Source organism: Procambarus clarkii, chromosome 17 (genome assembly GCF_040958095.1).
Source record: "Procambarus clarkii isolate CNS0578487 chromosome 17, FALCON_Pclarkii_2.0, whole genome shotgun sequence".
Lineage (NCBI taxonomy): Eukaryota > Metazoa > Arthropoda > Malacostraca > Decapoda > Cambaridae > Procambarus > Procambarus clarkii.
This window is the reverse complement of record NC_091166.1, coordinates 48,617,945-48,636,633: the sequence shown is the minus strand read 5'-3', so window position 1 is coordinate 48,636,633 and position 18,689 is coordinate 48,617,945. Positions and strand designations below refer to the sequence as shown.

At 39.8% G+C, this 18,689-nt stretch overlaps 1 protein-coding gene across 2 annotated transcripts in view; it reads left to right on the top strand.

Annotated features, from left to right (window-relative positions):
* Window positions 1-16,802, top strand: part of asun (integrator complex subunit 13 asun) — a 476,385-nt gene extending 459,583 nt beyond the window's left edge. The window contains exons 1-2 of one of the 2 annotated variants that reach the window (XM_045734831.2): window positions 12,253-12,592; window positions 14,724-16,802. In XM_045734831.2, coding sequence (XP_045590787.1) covers window positions 12,363-12,592; window positions 14,724-16,602 — 2,109 coding nt within the window. In that variant the 5' untranslated portion in view covers window positions 12,253-12,362 and the 3' untranslated portion in view covers window positions 16,603-16,802. Of the gene's footprint in view, window positions 1-12,252; window positions 12,593-14,723 lie in introns of those variants that run through there. The other variant, XM_069325991.1, reaches the window with a different exon arrangement.
* Window positions 16,803-18,689: the final 1,887 nt, after the last annotated feature.

Below are 18,689 nucleotides of genomic sequence, written 5' to 3'. Positions count from 1 at the left end.
CTGTCGTATGAATCACAGCCAGATTCATCAGGGATCCTCTGTAGGATCTACCGATATTTCTTTATATTTCTTAAACATTTGCGTTTCCAGCTTCCACTTGGCTCTTGTCCTACTTTCCCTCAATATGGGACAGGTCTGGCGTGCTATCAACTCCCAGATCTTTCTCTCTTACTGACTCCTGAAGGATTTCCTCTCCCAGCTGGTACCCCTGTGTTTGGCCTCCTGCTCCCTACGCATATCTTTATCACTTTGCACTTGCTCGATTTAAACTCTAGTAGCCATCTGTTGGACCATTCCTTCAGTCTGTCCACATCATCTTTTAGCCTCTTGTTGTCCTCCTCTGTCCTTAATCCTTCACTCATAATTTTAGCATCATCAGCAAACACTGAGAGGAATGAGTCTATACCTTTTGAAAGATCATTCACGAATATCAGAAACAAGATAGGTCCAAGTACAGAGCCCTGTGGGACTCCACTGAGAACCTCACGCCATTTTGAGGTCTCACCCCTCACAGTAACTCTCTTCTTCCTGTTGTTTAGGTACTCTCTTATCCATTGAAGCACTTTACTACTTACTCCAGCCTGTTTCTCCAACTTACGCAACAATCTCTTATGGGGTACTGTGTCAAACGCTTTCAGACAGTCCACGAAAATGCTGTCTGGCCATCCTTCTCCTTCTTGCTTAATGCTTGTTGCTTGGTCATAGAATTCTATTAAACCTGCGAGACATTTTGCCGTCCCTGAACCCATGCTGGTGGTGTGTTACAAAGTCCCATCTCTCCAGATGTGCTACTAGCCTTTTTCACATGAGCTTCTCCATCACCTTGCATGGTATACAAATTAAGGACACTGGCCTGTAGTTTAAGGCATCCTGCCTATCACCCATTTTGTATACTCGAACTATGTTAGCTGTCTTCCAACTTTCCGGTAGGTCTCCTGTTTCCAGTGACTTGTTATATACCATAGAGAGTGGCACACTTAGTGCTTCTGCACCCTCTTTTAGCATCCATGGTGAGAGTCCATCAGGCCCAAGAGCATTAGTCACGTCTAGATCAAGCAGATACCTCCTAACCTCATCTCTGATAATGTCAATATCTTCTAAGGCTGCTTGGTTTATCACCACCCTTCTTAGTTCAAGGACATCTCCTTGCTCTATTGTAACCTGGAATCTCTTGTTGAGTTCCTCACACACCTTTTTGTCATTCTCTGTGTACCCCATCCACAAGTACAAAAATGAACTTATTTGTGGTCCATCACTAAACACGGGTACTTTGGTCCTAATAGTTACTATAAGTACTATCATGTCAGGAGGACGGGATGGTAATACTCTATTTGACAAGAATTTGAACAGGAATTTGAACACCCGCAGGGAGCCGGTCGGCCGAGTGGACAGCACGCTGGACTTGTGATCCTGTGGTCCTGGGTTCGATCCCAGGCGCCGGCGAGAAACAATGGGCAGAGTTTCTTTCACCCTATGCCCCTGTTACCTAGCAGTAAAATAGGTACCTGGGTGTTAGTCAGCTGTCACGGGCTGCTTCCTGGGGGTGGAGGCCTGGTCGAGGACCGGGCCGCGGGGACACTAAAAAGCCCCGAAATTATCTCAAGATAACCTCCTCCCCACACAAATATTGTTAGAAATAATTATATATTATTTGTAATATTTGTATTTATGTAATTAATATTATTATTATTATTTATATTATATATATTATTTATATTACAATATTATTATTATTATTATTATTATTATTATTATTATTATTATTATTATTATTATTATTATTATTATTATTATTATTATTAATAAGTTCCAAAGATGTCAGTACAAAATGTTGAGAGAGCAACAGATGTTCAACTGAGGATAAGTTGTGCCTCCACCCCGCAGGTGTACAATGGAACACGTGTTGAGAGGAGGAGGGGGCCAGCACGTGCCCTGACGCGTGTTGTCACTCTTCACCCCCCCCCCCCTCTCCCACCCTCCCTGCAAGGGTGGGAATCGAGAGAGAGAGAAAGAGAGAGGGAAGGGGGGGGGGGGAATGGAAGAGGGGGGTATATATATAATAGGAGCAGCTGGGATTATTTTCGAGTGAGGGTTGGGGGTCTGTGTGTGGGAGATTGGGAAAGGTGGGACGGAGGGAGGGTGCGGAAGGGCAGGCGGTAGGGAAGGGAGGGAGGGAGGGAGGCTTCGAAAGGAAAGTGTGCTGGTGGATTGTTTTGCTAAAAGAGAAAAAAGGGGGAGAGAAGGACTGGGGGGGGGGAGAGAAGGACTGGGAGGGGGGTATTATGTGCAGATGGCATGTTGAGGCTTGTCAAGATGAGGGGAGTTGATAGTGATGCATATAGAAAAGAGGAGGAGGAGAAAATTCAGCATTTAGACATAGACAGATAACGAGAAAGAGAGAGACATAGAGAGAAGAGAAGGAGAGAGATAAACAATAAAAATGGGATGCACACTATTACAATAAAAGATTTACTTGACAGACATTATTTGAAATATGTCTGACAAATAAGATATCATATATCTGTATGTTCCAGGAAGCAACAAGAAAGACACACAGAAACCACAATAATGTCATATATCAAATGAACAAAAAGATGTTAACGAGATAACTGTGTACAGTATTTATGATCTTACTCAAATCGTTTTTCGATTGGCCAATTAAAAATGTATCCAAATTGTACAAAATATTCATAATGGTAATATTTGTATGGCTTTGTAATGTGTATTAAAGCAGATTAAATAATGTTTCTATTGAAAGCATTTTTACAATTACTTACTGAAAAATACCTTTCTTACATACATACATACATACATACATACATACATACATACATACATACATACATATATACACAAAGAGAAATACGCAGAGAGAAAGAGGGAGATAGAGATAGACAGAGATAGACTAATAGGCAGATACAGATATAGAAAGATAAACAGATTGGTAGGCAGATATTGATAAACATAAATCAACATAGGTAGAGATATAGGTACAGACATAGCTCGAAATTGGTAAATAGATAGAGAGAGTTAGAGAGATATATATATTAAATAGAGATATGGATGGATGCATAAATGGATAGATAGATAAAAATTGAGATATAGACAGATATAGACAAATAGATACAGACAGAGAGATACAAGGAAATATAGACTGACCCTGTCAAAAGCAGGGTACCGACATAGTATATACATTATATGTATTTTAGAAATACTAAAAGACTAATTGTATGTATGAAGCAGGAGGCGAGTCTAGTGGGGCTAGTCTAACCCAACTTTGCAGGGTGAATAGTCTGGGGGAGGGAGATGTGGGGAGATGAATGACAGTTGAAAAGCGGGAAGGAGATTGGAGGGGGGGAATGATGTTTGAAGATATGAAGGATAAGGGGAGACAGGTGGAGTGTGGGGAGGGAAGAGGGGATGAGAGAGGGAGAAGAGTGAGAAGTGGGGAGAGAAAAGGGGTGAGATGGGGGAGAGGACGGATCGTGAGGGAGAAGGCTGGAAAGGGGAGGAGGAAGTGGGGATGGGGAGAGAGTGCTGAGAGAGAGGGAGAAGGGGAAAAGAGGGGAGAGAGAGAGAGAGAGAGAGAGAGGTGAACTGCGCCAGAACATGAATGAGAAGGAAAGTTGTAAGAGTGGTAGGCGGTCACTCGCAAACCGGAATAGGTAATAGGAACAGGATTGGAATAGACTATAGGAGGGTAGGTAGGAAAAAAAGGAACGGGGGGGTTGGAGAAGGGGGGAGCAGCAGGTGGTGACAGCTGAATGGGGGGATGGAGAGGGGGCACCAAACACCCTGGAATCGACAACAAAGAATCGTGGGAATGGTGGACCGGAACAGCTGGACAGAGCAAGCTGAAATGAATGACATAACAGAGGGGGACAGATGGATGGGGGTAGGAAGGATGGGAGGGTTGTAGAGGTCTCGTGCCACGGACAGGAAGGGGAGGTGAACAGATGGATGTGAGGGGGGGGGGGGGGGAGGGAAAGGGGGAAGGGAACAAGTTGAGGCAGATGTTGTTCGAGTGCTTTCTGCCCCATTCGTTGCTAATGTGCTCTGGGGTATGTTGACCAGCGGCTCATTTTTTGTATATAATTGTTTAATATATATATATATATATATATATATATATATATATATATATATATATACATATATATATATATATATATATATATATATATATATATATATATATATATATATATATATATATATATATATATATATATATATATATATATATATATAGCTGAGTCTAAGCCGAGTAGTAACGTCTAGGAGTTTGCAGGTTCTATTGAATAATCCATAGATGACAGTATGATGATATGATGATAGGTGGAATTATGAGTTTAAATATACCTTTGTTTCAGATCTACAAGGTTTTGCACACGATGAGTCACAATAACGTGGCTGAAGGATGAGTCACAATAACGTGGATGAAGATATAATGATCAGACCACACACCAGAAGATGGAGAGACCACGACGTTTCGGTCCGTTCTGAACCATTATCAAGTCGTATGATAATGGTCCATTATCACATGAAAGGTTTTCACCTTGAAAACCTTTTACAAGGTAGTGTTAAAGTCCTTGGTGTATATTGCTTTCAGACTGCTCATAGGCACTCCAAGGGTATAAAGACATGAGATGGACTCTTACCATCATTAATAAATGTGTTGTATTTGTGTCTAGCTTCAGACACGAACAATAGAACGTCGTATTTTGACGTATAAAGCCAAAAATCGTCGTACTAGAAAATGGTAGCGGCTCGTGAAATTGACAAACTGTCCCGTTTTCTAATTGGGTCTTCTGGTGGGTTAGGATAAGGGAACTTTAGTACGACAGTTTCTTGACATGGGGAAGATTAGGAGGCCGGGGTGAGCCAGCGCCAGGCGTCGATACGCACTACGCAGTCCACAGTTACTGTGCGGCGCGGTCGGCGTCCCCGCCACATCTCACTATATTCATTTTACCCGACAATTTTCCCTACTTATGAAGACTGCTAATTGGATCTACTGTCAAGAGGGATGGAAAAGTGGAACGGGAGGGAGCGTGTGGATGGGATGGTGCGGTAAATGTGACAGAACTTGAGTTAGTGGGGTGGCGGATGGGAGGGATATTGGTGGATGCGGATGGGAGGGATATTAGTGGATGCGGATGGGAGGGGTATTGGTGGGTGCGGATGGGAGGGATATTGGTGGATGAGGATGGGAGAGATATTGGTGGATGCGGATGGGAGGGATATTGGTGGATGGGAATGGGAGGGGTATTGGTGGATGCGGATGGGAGAGATATTGGTGGATGCAGATGGGAAGGATATTGGTGGATGCGGATGGGAAGGATATTGGTGGATGCGGATGGGAGGGATATTGGTGGATGAGTATGGGAGGGGTATTGGTGGATGAGAATGGGAGGGGTATTGGTGGATGCGGATGGGGGAGATATTGAAGGATGTGGATGGGAAGGATATTGGTGGATGCGGATGGGGGAGATATTAGTGGGTGAGGATGGGGGAGATATTGAAGGATGTGGATGGGAAGGATATTGGTGGATGCGGATGGGGGAGATATTAGTGGGTGAGGATGGGGGAGATATTGAAGGATGTGGATGGGAAGGATATTGGTGGATGCGGATGGGGGAGATATTAGTGGGTGAGGATGGGGGAGATATTGGTGGATGCAGATAATAAAGAGAGTCGAAGCTTGCTGACCCAAGCTTACGCTCTCCTGTCTCCGTCCAACGCAATCGTTCACTATATAAATTGTGAAAGTCCACGTGGATAGTGTTCAGCCAATATTAATAACAGCCCTTACGCCGAGACACGAACATGTTGGGCATTATGTGGACGCAGTATTTTGGGAAGCGTAGCTAACGATTGGAACACAATGCATGTACTTTCTCGTACGCCATGGCAGCACTGACCGGTTTAAATATGTCGAGTGGAGAGATTTTGTTTTCAACGGCTGTAATCGAATATTCACATTCTCTTTTTTTCACAACCTTCATAAGCTCTGTAATATCTGTTCGACAGCTGGATTTTAATAGCGAAATAATTATTAACGAGGCGATTGATAGTTGTTATATAAATTAGTGAATAGAGGAGATAACCTTGAAGGCATCTGGCATGTGGCATCAGCTGTGGGCTTGGAACGGCATCAAACTTTCCGCTCATTTCAAAACAATACTTCTATTACCCATTTACAACTTATTCTTCCTGCTTATACTGATAGCAACAATCCCCGCTCTAAAACTCCTCCTGTGAAGATAACCCCAATAATTTACACTGCCTTTCACCGCAACGTAAACAAAGAAATATATTGATAAATGTCGCCACTCGCTATCCTCCCCCCCAACCCCAAAGGGGGAGACTCAAAAAAAAAAAACATACTCTGAGCCTCTGTGTTTGTTTGTTTGTCTCTTGCATATTTACTTCAAGGTGACTTACCACAGCAAATTGAGAGTCTACCGGAGGTGGCCACACGGAAGGTTGTTTGGCTGGAGTCGTTCGTGTAAGGGGGGGGGGAGGCTGGGCATAATGACACGACGTTTGTGTGTTTGTGATGTGTGTTTGACCCTCTTCCTTTGGACCTCGTAACCGCTGTGTTAATGTTAAGAGTAAATATTGTCTAATGCAAAAAGAATAAACATGACTAGTACCTGAATTAAGGTGAGCAAGGAAGATGTTAAAGGAACTACCCGAAACGCTGCGCGTACTAGTTAGTGGCTTTACAAGAATGTAAATAGCTTGCTATGTATCCTCACAAACCCAATGTACCCTCTTGTATATAAATAAATAAATAAATAAATAAAATAAACAAATAAAACTAAGACTAGCAGCGCCAGAGGAGAGGAATAGATAAAGGGATAGGGGGATATGATCAATTATTCCGTAAACAAAAGCCTGGCGGGATACGACCAGTTGATGGTCTTAGCTTTTTAGTTTTTTTTCTTTTTTTTTTTTGGCTTTTTTAAACGGAGAGATGCTAATAAGACATCAGTGAATGCTGACAAATAACCCAAATACATTAAAGTAAATATTGACACCCTGAATGGATGGTCAACAACTGGAATGCATATATATATATATATATATATATATATATATATATATATATATATATATATATATATATATATATATATATATATATATATATATATATATATATATATATATATATATATATGATATATATATATATATGATATATATATGAGTGTTTTGTGATCGTCAATTGCATATATATATATATATATATATATATATATATAATCATTTACACAAATACATATTTTTTATATTACGAGTGATTCAACAAGAGTCTCACAACAGTCACTATACAAGGCACTTTACAGCTATGGTGGCTGAGTGGACATCACGCTGGATGCGTAATCCTGAGGTCTGGGGTTCGATTCCCGGCGCCGGCGGAAACAGATGGGCAGAGTGTCTTTCACCCTGATGCCTCTGTTACCTAGTAGTAAATAGGTACCTGGGAGTTAGACAGCTGTTACGGACTACTTCCTGTGTGTATTCACCTAGTTGTGCTTGCGGGGGTTGAGCTCTGCTCTTTCGGCCCGCCTCTCAACTGTGAATCAACTGTTTCTACTACTACTCTTTTTTTCCCCCACATCACACACACACCCAGGAAGCAGCCCGTGACAGCTGACTAACTCCCAGGTACCTATTTACTGCTAGGTAACAGGGGCATAGGGTGAAAGAAACTCTGCCCATCGTTTCTCGCCGGCGCCCGGGATGGAACCCGGGACCACAGGATCACGTGCTCAGTGTGCTGTCCGCTCGGCCACCGGCTGTGTGTGTGTGTGTGTGTGTGTGTGTGTGTGTGTGTGTGTGTGTGTGTGTGTGTGTGTGTGTGTGTGTGTGTGTGTGTGTGTGTGTGTGTGTGTGTGTGTGTGTATGTGTGTATACTCACCTAATTGTGAGACAATTGTGTACTCACCACTGCCTTGTGTGTGTGTGTGTGTGTTTGAAAAAAAATGTTAGTTAGTAGTTAGTAACAGTTGACTGATTGACAGTTGAGAGGCGGGCCAAAAGACCAGAGCTCAATCCCCGCAAGCACAACTCGGTGAATATACAGTTACTACTCTTGCTCCACACCCAACCAACTGGGCGGCAGATTTACAGTCATGCAGTAAGCAAACTTTGGATACTTCACAAAGATTCATGGCAGTATATCATTATAAATTAAGTATTTGCACATTTCTTGGACTCCACTGATGGTGTTATCTCTGAATTCCGCGATTTTTTCACATTCCATCATATAATGACGCAAAGTATCCAAATAGTTCTGCTGACAGAGTTTACACTGAGTCATATCTACATTAGCAGATGTTACAAATTCCCAGAGGTACTTGTAGCCGAGCCTAAACCTAGCAGGCCCATCTAGTTAGTTAGCAGGTTGAAGTCTGCTGAGCCTGCTTATTACTAATAGTATTAAGTATTATAGTAATACTTAATACTAATTAAGTATTAGTAATAGTATTAAGTTTTAGTCTTTAATGTTTTTCCTGTCCGAAACGCTTTGCGTAATAGTTTCTTTAGGCATTGTATGTACTAACTCTATCTATAAATCTATCAATTTTTGTAAAACCTCTTATATGTATGTATTTTACCTGAATAAACATTTATTTATTTATTTTATTATTAATACTTACTGGGTGACCCGTCGCCGCCACACACAACACGACCAAGTTGTCAGAATTTGGCTCAAAAATCACGCTCAGGAGTCAAATTTCGGACATTTCAGATATTTTGAAAACTGCAGGGGGGTTTGGGCAAAATATGACTCTTCGCCGTTTTCAGTAATTGGCATATTTTCGGTATAAAAAGTCGTAATTTGAAAATGAAAATAGGTGCAGAGAGTCAGCATTCGGCTCAAAAATCACACTCAGGAGTCAAATTTCCGACATTTCAGATATTTTGAAAACTGCAGGGGGGTTTGGGCAAAATATGACCCATCGCCTTTCTCAGTAATTGGCATATTTTCGGTGTAAAAAGTCGTAATTTAAAAATGAAAATAGATGCAGAGAGTCACAATTCGGCTCAAAAATCACATTCAGGAGTCAAATTTCAGACACTTCAGATATTTTGAAAACTGCAGGGGGGTTTGGGCAAAATGTGACCCATCGCCGTTTTCAGTAATTGGCATATTTTCGGTGTAAAAAGTCGTAATTTAAAAATGAAAATAGATGCAGAGAGTCACAATTCGGCTCAAAAATCACATTCAGGAGTCAAATTTCAGACACTTCAGATATTTTGAAAACTGCAGGGGGGTTTGGGCAAAATGTGACCCATCGCCGTTTTCAGTAATTGGCATATTTTCGGTATAAAAATTAGTAATTTGAAAATGAAAATAGGTGCAGAGAGTCAGCATTCGGCTCAAAAATCACACTCAGGAGTCAAATTTCCGACATTTCAGATATTTTGAAAACTGCAGGGGGGTTTGGGCAAAATATGACCCATCGCCTTTCTCAGTAATTGGCATATTTTCGGTGTAAAAAGTCGTAATTTAAAAATGAAAATAGATGCAGAGAGTCAGAATTCGGCTCAAAAATCACATTCAGGAGTCAAATTTCCGACACTTCAGATATTTTGAAAACTGCAGGGGGGTTTGGGCAAAATGTGACCCATCGCCGTTTTCAGTAATTGGCATATTTTCGGTATAAAAAGTCGTAATTTGAAAGTGAAAATAGGTGTAGAGAGTCAGAATTCGGCTTAAAAATCACGCTCAGGAGTCAAATTTCGGACATTTACGATATTTTGAAAACTGCAGGGGGGTTTGGGCAAAATATGACCCATCGCCTTTCTCAGTAATTGGCATATTTTCGGTGTAAAAAGTCGTAATTTAAAAATGAAAATAGATGCAGAGAGTCACAATTCGGCTCAAAAATCACATTCAGGAGTCAAATTTCCGACACTTCAGATATTTTGAAAACTGCAGGGGGGTTTGGGCAAAATATGACCCTTCGCCGTTTTCAGTAATTGGCATATTTTCAGTATAAAAATTCGTAATTTGAAAATGAAAATAGGTGCAGAGAGTCAGAATTCGGCTCAAAAATCACACTCAGGACTCAAATTTCAGATATTTCAGATATTTTGAAAACTGCAGGGGGGTTTGGGCAAAATGTGACCCATCGCCGTTTTCAGTAATTGGCATATTTTCGGTATAAAAAGTCGTAATTTGAAAATGAAAATAGGTGTAGAGAGTCAGAATTCGGCTCAAAAATCACGCTCAGGAGTCAAATTCCGGACATTTCAGATATTTTGAAAACTGCAGGGGGGTTTGGGCAAAATATGACCCTTCGCCGTTTTCAGTAATTGGCATATTTTCGGTATAAAAAGTCGTAATTTGAAAATGAAAATAGGTGTAGAGAGTTAGAATTCGGCTCAAAAATCACACTCAGGAGTCAAATTTACGGCATTTCAGATATTTTCAAAACTGCAGGGGGGTTTGGGCAAAATATGACCCATCGCCTTTTTCAGTAATTGGCATATTTTCGGTGTAAAAAGTCGTAGTTTAAAAATGAAAATAGATGCAGAGAGTCAGAATTCGGCTCAAAAATCACACTCAGGAGTCAAATTTCCAACATTTCAAATATTTTGAAAACTGCAGGGGGGTTTGGGCAAAATATGACCCATCGCCGTTTTCAGTAATTGGCATATTTTCGGTATAAAAAGTCGTAATTTGAAAATGAAGATAGGTGCAGAGAGTCAGAATTCGGCTCAAAAATCACGCTCAGGAGTCAAATTTCGGACATTTCAGATATTTTGAAAACTGCAGGGGGGTTTGGGCAAAATGTGACCCATCGCCGTTTTAAGTAATTGGCATATTTTCGGTATAAAAAGTCGTAATTTGAAAATGAAAAAAGGTGCAGAGAGTCAGAATTCGGCTCAAAAATCACGCTCAAGAGTCAAATTTCGGACATTTACGACATTTTGAAAACTGCAGGGGGGTTTGGGCAAAATGTGACCCATCGCCGTTTTCAGTAATTGGCTTATTTTCGGTATAAAAAGTCGTAATTTGAAAGTGAAAATAGGTGTAGAGAGTCAGAATTCGGCTCAAAAATCACGCTCAAGAGTCAAATTTCGGACATTTCAGATATTTTGAAAACTGCAGGGGGGTTTGGGCAAAATATGACCCTTCGCCGTTTTCAGTAATTGGCATATTTTCGGTATAAAAAGTCGTAATTTGAAAATGAAAAAAGGTGCAGAGAGTCAGGATTCGGCTCAAAAATCACGCTCAGCAGTCAAATTTCGGACATTTACGATATTTTGAAAACTGCAGGGGGGTTTGGGCAAAATGTGACCCATCGCCGTTTTCAGTAATTGGCATATTTTCGGTATAAAAAGTCGTAATTTGAAAATGAAAATAGGTGTAGAGAGTCAGAATTCGGCTCAAAAATCACGCTCAGGAGTCAAATTCCGGATATTTCAGATATTTTGAAAACTGCAAGGGGGTTTGGGCAAAATATGACCCATCGCCGTTTTCAGTAATTGGCATATTTTCGGTATAAAAAGTCGTAATTTGAAAATGAAAATAGGTGTAGAGAGTTAGAATTCGGCTCAAAAATCACGCTCAGGAGTCAAATTCCGGATATTTCAGATATTTTGAAAACTGCAAGGGGGTTTGGGCAAAATATGACCCTTCGCCGTTTTCAGTAATTGGCATATTTTCGGTATAAAAAGTCGTAATTTGAAAATGAAAATAGGTGTAGAGAGTTAGAATTCGGCTCAAAAATCACACTCAGGAGTCAAATTTACGACATTTCAGATATTTTCAAAACTGCAGGGGGGTTTGGGCAAAATATGACCCATCGCCTTTTTCAGTAATTGGCATATTTTCGGTGTAAAAAGTCGTAATTTAAAAATGAAAATAGATGCAGAGAGTCAGAATTCGGTTCAAAAATCACACTCAGGAGTCAAATTTTCAACATTTCAAATATTTTGAAAACTGCAGGGGGGTTTGGGCAAAATATGACCCATCGCCGTTTTCAGTAATTGGCATATTTTCGGTATAAAAAGTCGTAATTTGAAAATGAAAATAGGTGCAGAGAGTCAGAATTCGGCTCAAAAATCAAGCTCAGGAGTCAAATTTCCGACATTTCAGATATTTTGAAAACTGCAGGGGGTTTTGGGCAAAATATGACCCTTCGCCGTTTTTAGTAATTGGCATATTTTCGGTGTAAAAAGTCGTAATTTAAAAATGAAAATAGGTGCAGAGAGTGAGATTCCAACACCGCCTTACAACCGACCTCTCCCGCCACCATCACAACAACAACTTGGTGCTTGCGGGCCACAGATTCATATTAAAAACCTATGTCTTTACACTTACGTCTGTCAAAATGACATTTCCAACAAGTCACAAGACAGTATTCGTAATGGATCACACTTTAACTGCTTCGTCTGGCGTGAAACTGGAGATGGACAGCTTCAGCAAGTCCCGCAGCTCGAGCAGTACCAGCAGCAGCAGTAGCCAACAGCCTCTCTCCCAGCCCATGAACCTCATACCTCTCCTGCCTGTCACCAAGTCACTTTGGACTTGTGCCGTCGAGGCCATCACGGAGTACTGCAGGTCAGAAAAGTGTGGAATGTATTGAATAGAATCGTGATCATTAACATTGATAGCATTGCCTGCCCGAAATGCTTCGCGTACTAGTGGCTTTACAAAATTTTATTACTGTGTTATGTATCCTCACAATCCCAATGTACCTTCTTGTATATATAGAAATAAATAAATAAATAAATTGCCCGAAACGCTGTGCGTATTACTGGCTTGAGGCATAGTATGTACTAGCTCTAACTAGAAATCCAACATTATGTTTGTAACTCATTTTGAATATATGTAATTTTACCTGAATAACCATTATCTTATTGATAAAATTAAAGGTAAGGTTGATTATAATAATAATAATATAAGCTTTGTCCTGGGTTCGTATCCTGGCTGGGGAGGATTTACTGGGCACCAATCCTTAACTGTAGCCTCTGTTTAACCCAACAGTAAAATGGGTACCTGGTTGTTAAATGATTTGGCAGGGTCGTATTCCGGGGAACATAGGATTAAGGACCTGCCCGAAAGGCTACAAGTGCTAGTGGCTGTACAAGAATGTAAGAACTCCTGTATATATAAATAAAAAATAACAATAATAATAATAGTTCATTTTGTCGAGGGACAGGAAGCCAGAGTGTATTCACACACATTAGGCTTTTATCGAAGTCTTCCCCCCCCCCCCCCCAGGTCGCATTACTGACCCTGCTCAGGGTGCAACCTCCCAAGAAGCTGACTAACTCCTGAGTACCTACTTACTGTTAGGTGAATAGAGGCATTAGGTGAAAGGAAATGTTTCCAACCATTTGACATTCGTTTCAAGACATTCGTTTCTTGCCAAAAATGGTATGCGTACTAGTAGCTTTAGGTATGGTATGTACTACCTCTATCTTTAAATCAAACAGAATGTTTGGACTGTAACTCTGCAACTATGTACTGTATGTACTTTTCCTAAATAAATTATTATTATTATTATAATATTATTATTATTATTATTATTATTATTATTATTATTATTATTGTTATTATATCTGTTCCCCTCGGGATTCAAACCCGAAATTCTCAACTGTGTGTCAAGAATGAACCCGACTGTACTACCTGGACCTTATACATTACAGAACGTTATAAACGTGTCCTGCACCATATTGAAGTCTAACAAAACTGTCAGTTGGGTTAACCCAGGTGTGGGGTTCCAAAAATGATTCCAAAATTTAGTTGTCCAGCTGAGCCAACAACGTGATTGGCTAAATGATAAGATGAACAAAATTAGCTTCACTCTGGTCAAATGAACAGTAGAAGTGACCTCTGTCGAGAAGCAGGCGAACCAAAACCAAGCCCCAAATACCTCTGCAAGAACACCTCGGTGAATCATTTATTCGTGTATAGGAGCCTTTGTTCAGAGTTCTTTAAACCTTCATAAGTCACCTAAGAAGAAATACATGATACTTTGTGTATCTAGGTCCAGGTTATTACCTTAGAATGCAAAAAAGTAAAATGCTCAGAAAGATGATTTTCACATACCCTCAAAGCTTTACTTTTTCCTCTTAAAAACGTAAATAAATGATCCTATGTTCTCTATGGAAACTTTATCCATGAGAGATTAGAATCTTCTTCAGGCATCAGAATATTTGTCATGTTGATGACTTCTGAAAAAGAAATTTAAATTAAGCATGCAGCCAAATCAGTGTGTAGAATTTTGTTATGTAAATTCCACTTACTTTTACTTAAAATTATTGTGCAGAATGAAGATTGCTTCAGTATATATGTAAAAAAAAGTTATATTTGATAGAAGAAGAAATAGATAAAGACAAAAAGGCACAAGTACTATACGAGTAAAATAGAAAAATTATTATCGAGAAAACAGTAATCATTGAATCATGAATGTGGAGGAAACAGAGCATTACATAATAAGTGCACTAATGTAAGTAAGCTAAGAAAAATAATGCAGCCAAGGCCAGAAATTTTACTAACCTCCAACCAGTAGCTTTTTTGTAAGTAACAAAAGGCAACCAGTTTACTTTGTCATACACATCACTTTGGATAAAATTTGTATCAATTTATTTATTTTAAATATTAACAATAGATAAATTTCTTTGTATTTTAGCATACAATAGTGTGTGTTTATATACAGTACATACATGAATATTTTTCTTTTCAGAATTGTTTGGGATATCTTCCCTGGATCCAGGCTGATACGTTTTATAGCTGTTGACAGGACTCTACACAAGCTCTCTTCATGGAACCTTGAGGACCAGAGCCTTATTAATTTAATGAATGCATTCATGATGCTTGGACCAGCAAAAAATATAGGAATTGGCAAACTTGATCTTTTAAAAGGTCTCAGAGCTGCCATAGAAGCCCTGACAGAGCCATCTGCTATTCAACATGAGAAAAGAACATCTCTTACAGAGAATGCAACAAAGGTTCTTAATAAGGGAAGAATTATATTGGTAACAAAAATAGAGAGTGAAGATGAAGTAAAATCTCTGAAAGAAAAGTTTCATGATACTCTTTTACACATGAACAAAAATGCTGCTTCAACAGACAACTTAATGGCCATTAATCATTGTGATCTTGTTTTACTGAATTTGTGGCCAGAAGGCCCAGGATGTCCAATAGCACGTAGATCTTGGCCAGATCTTTCCACCATAATGTCATGTGAACTCACTAATATTCAGGGAGGAACAGCTTTGGCACCTAAACTCTGTAACCTTGTACTGAAGCATTATGATCTTGCATCAACAACTGTAACAGGTATACCTATGAAAGAAGAACAAAATGCAAGTTCATCAGCAAATTACGACGTGGAATTATTCCACCCTGCTGCTGCTCATGCAGCCATTCTGAAGGGAATACCAGCAGAAACGGCTCATTTGAAGACTTACCGTGAGGGTACAGACTATGAGACTGTGACATTAAAATGGTGTACTCCCCGCAGTAATGCCAGTATAGAACTCCAGCATTGCTCATCTGCCTATAGAATCACATCTGTTGATGTTAATAGCAGGCCCTCATCATGCCTTACAAATTTTTTGCTGAATGGACGTTGGGTAATGCTTGAAATGCCACGAAAGTCCGGGAGTAAGGTAATCTCTCATATGCTTGCTTGCCATGGTGGCGATATTTATATCCATACAATGTATACCTCAAGAAGTATACTGGAAGATCCTCCATCTATTAGTGAAGGATGTGGTGGCCGAGTAACTGACTATAGAATTCCTGATTTTGGAGAACTTATTAAGGCAAATAGATTAGCACCTTATCCAGAATCTACAGTAGAAAATGAAAATAATACCACACCACTGGAAAAAAATCGGGAACAGTTAGGTAGGCATACAAAGTATTGGCCAATTACACTTTCCTCTACATCTCTTTTTACTCTAGGGCCACAGATTGAGCCACTTGCAACATTAATGTTAAAAGACACACTTACTGAAGATGAAGTCATTGAATGTAAACAAGTGATTCTCTGTTTGATGAGTATGGAGGCTCGAGGTGACCCATTGCCATCTCCTATGGCTGGACAACGAGGAAAAGGCATGAAACGGGAGGACCAGTACCGAGCAGTTTGGACAGAATTGGAGCAATATTTACAACTGCACCTTCATTCTGCTGATCATGAAAAAGTACTTGAATGTTTTATGGAATGTCATAACAAGGTAGAAGCCCCAGAATATAAAAGTGATGACAAAGTTGACATTGATCAAGCTCTAAAAGAACTTGATGACTACAATTATATGACAGAAAGAGAGAAAACAGACTTTAATATGAGTGTTGGAACTAAACATACATCTACAGACTTGACTATTCCAGACAGTAAACGTAAACGTACAGCACCACCACCTTTAGCACCCATGGGTCGCAGCAGCGGTGTTAGTCTACTTACTTTATGGGAGAATAAAGTATCCTCAGAACAATCTCGGCGGTGTTTAGAATTCCAAGGAAGACTTAAAGCAGAGGATAATGTCACAAAGTTATATGTCAGCCTACAAAAAGATAAAGACAAAGATGAGGGATCACGAAAAAAAACTTCTTAAATACTTGAATGCAATACAGTACTGTACTTGTATATAATTTGCAAAACTTGATGACTTAATTTTGTTCTTTAAAAGCCGGACTGATAAGCTGCCATGTGTTTGTGATGATAGTTGTACTGTACCAGTATTTAACAGATATATGAAATTTTTAAAATTAAGGATGTTCAATATTAGAAATACATTTTTCCAAATTTTTAAAAGTATTTAATTTCCTAGAGTAAATCAATGCCAAACTTATAAAAAAAAAAAAAAATATGAAAATGCAAAACGATAACAGGTTCCTTTCTTTTTTATTAATTTACCTGAACTTACCTAATGTCTGCCATCTCCAGTAGCCTTGACAGGGGACAGGAAGCCGGTGGCTTGTACAAGGTCACCCCATTTTTCTTGATAATTTTTCAGCTGCATTTTGAACTAGCACTCTTGGTATTTACAATTTTGCCAGAGAAGTGTCAAGTCAGATAAAAAAATCAACATTGAATGTAGAGAAATGCCTCTTTCTAGGACTATAGGACCCCTGGTAGTTTTCCAAGTTATCCACCTAGCAACTTACAAGCCTAAGGTGCCCCATTGAGCTCCTAGAAATCACAAGATGAGTTTGGGGATATAAGATAAACCCAGCACTGAAGAAAAACCCACCTGGGATATTATTCACACATATATTCTTAGAACAATAAAACAACGATTTTGTTGTTATTACACTATAAACATATGGTGTATAGCACAATAAAACAAGCAACTGCATGTACAGCATTTCTCACTGTGATGTGAACTATGTACACTCACATTGTCTAGGTCCAACTGTTAGCAACAATCATGCAAGAGGAGCCACACATCTATGGATCATCCAATAAAATCAGCAGATTTCTAGATGTTACTACTGCTCGGCTTAGACTCGGTTACAAGTACCAGTATCTCTGGGAATTTTCATTATCTGCTAATGTAGACCTGACCAAATGTAAATTGTGTCAAACAAAATTATTCACACACCCTCCATCACTATGTGATGGAGTGCAAAAAGATACGTGAATTCAGAGACAACTCTATAACAAATGTTCAAGAAATGTGTAAATATTTCATTCAAAATGATCTGCTGCGAGAAGTCTTTACCAAATATCCCCAGTTTGCTAACTGTAGATAGTAACTAAGTGATTGTAACCTATCCACTGCTGTCCACTGGATGGGGGGGCGGTGTTCAGGATAAACATATCAATTGTGACACTAGCACTCCACATATGTCAGTTGCATAAATTAGAAATTATACTTGTGGCCCCACTGATGATGTGACAATGTGCATTGAATTTTGTAACTAGCTCATTAAGATTGTAACTTGCTTAGCTAAATGAATTGTGGGGTTCAGTCCCTGAGCCCATTATGTGCCTCTGTAACCCTTTCCACTACCGCCCACAGGATGGGGGTATGGGGTGCGTAATAAATGAACTAAACTAACTAAAGTTAGCAACACTCGCCACCAGATGACAACCCCGGTAACCTAATTGTCCCTGGCAGCCACCTCCATCAGACTTGCACTGCCGAAGAGCAACCCCCCAAAAACCACAGGAAGGAAAACAGTGCCAAAACATGGATCACCAAGGGACGTACCAGAAAGAGGCATTTCATTACATTAAATGCTGAATATCTGCAAGGGGCTCCTTGAGCTTAATCCCTATAGATAATAAAGAAAAAAAAAGGGGGGCTTACTATGAGAGGAAGGGAAGCAAAATCAGTAATCTTGAAGGAATCAGGGCTGGGGACACCTGACCCAGTGCCATGCACACCTACTCACTCTTGGAATCCTTAAGGCAAGCAGGGGATGGTTTGAAAAATTTAGAAAAAGAAGTGTTATTCATAGTGTTGTGAGGCATGGGAAGGCTGCCAGCTCAGACAAACCAGCGGTTGAAAGATTTATTGAAGAATTTAAAGAGTTTGCAGAGGCTGAGGGATACCTACTGCAACAAGTTTTTAATTGTGATGAGACAGGACTGTTCTGGAAAAGATTGCCTAAGAGGACATACATTACCAAGGAGGAAAAATCATTGCCCGAACACAAGCCTATGAAAGATAGGTTAACGCTTGTGCTGTGTTCA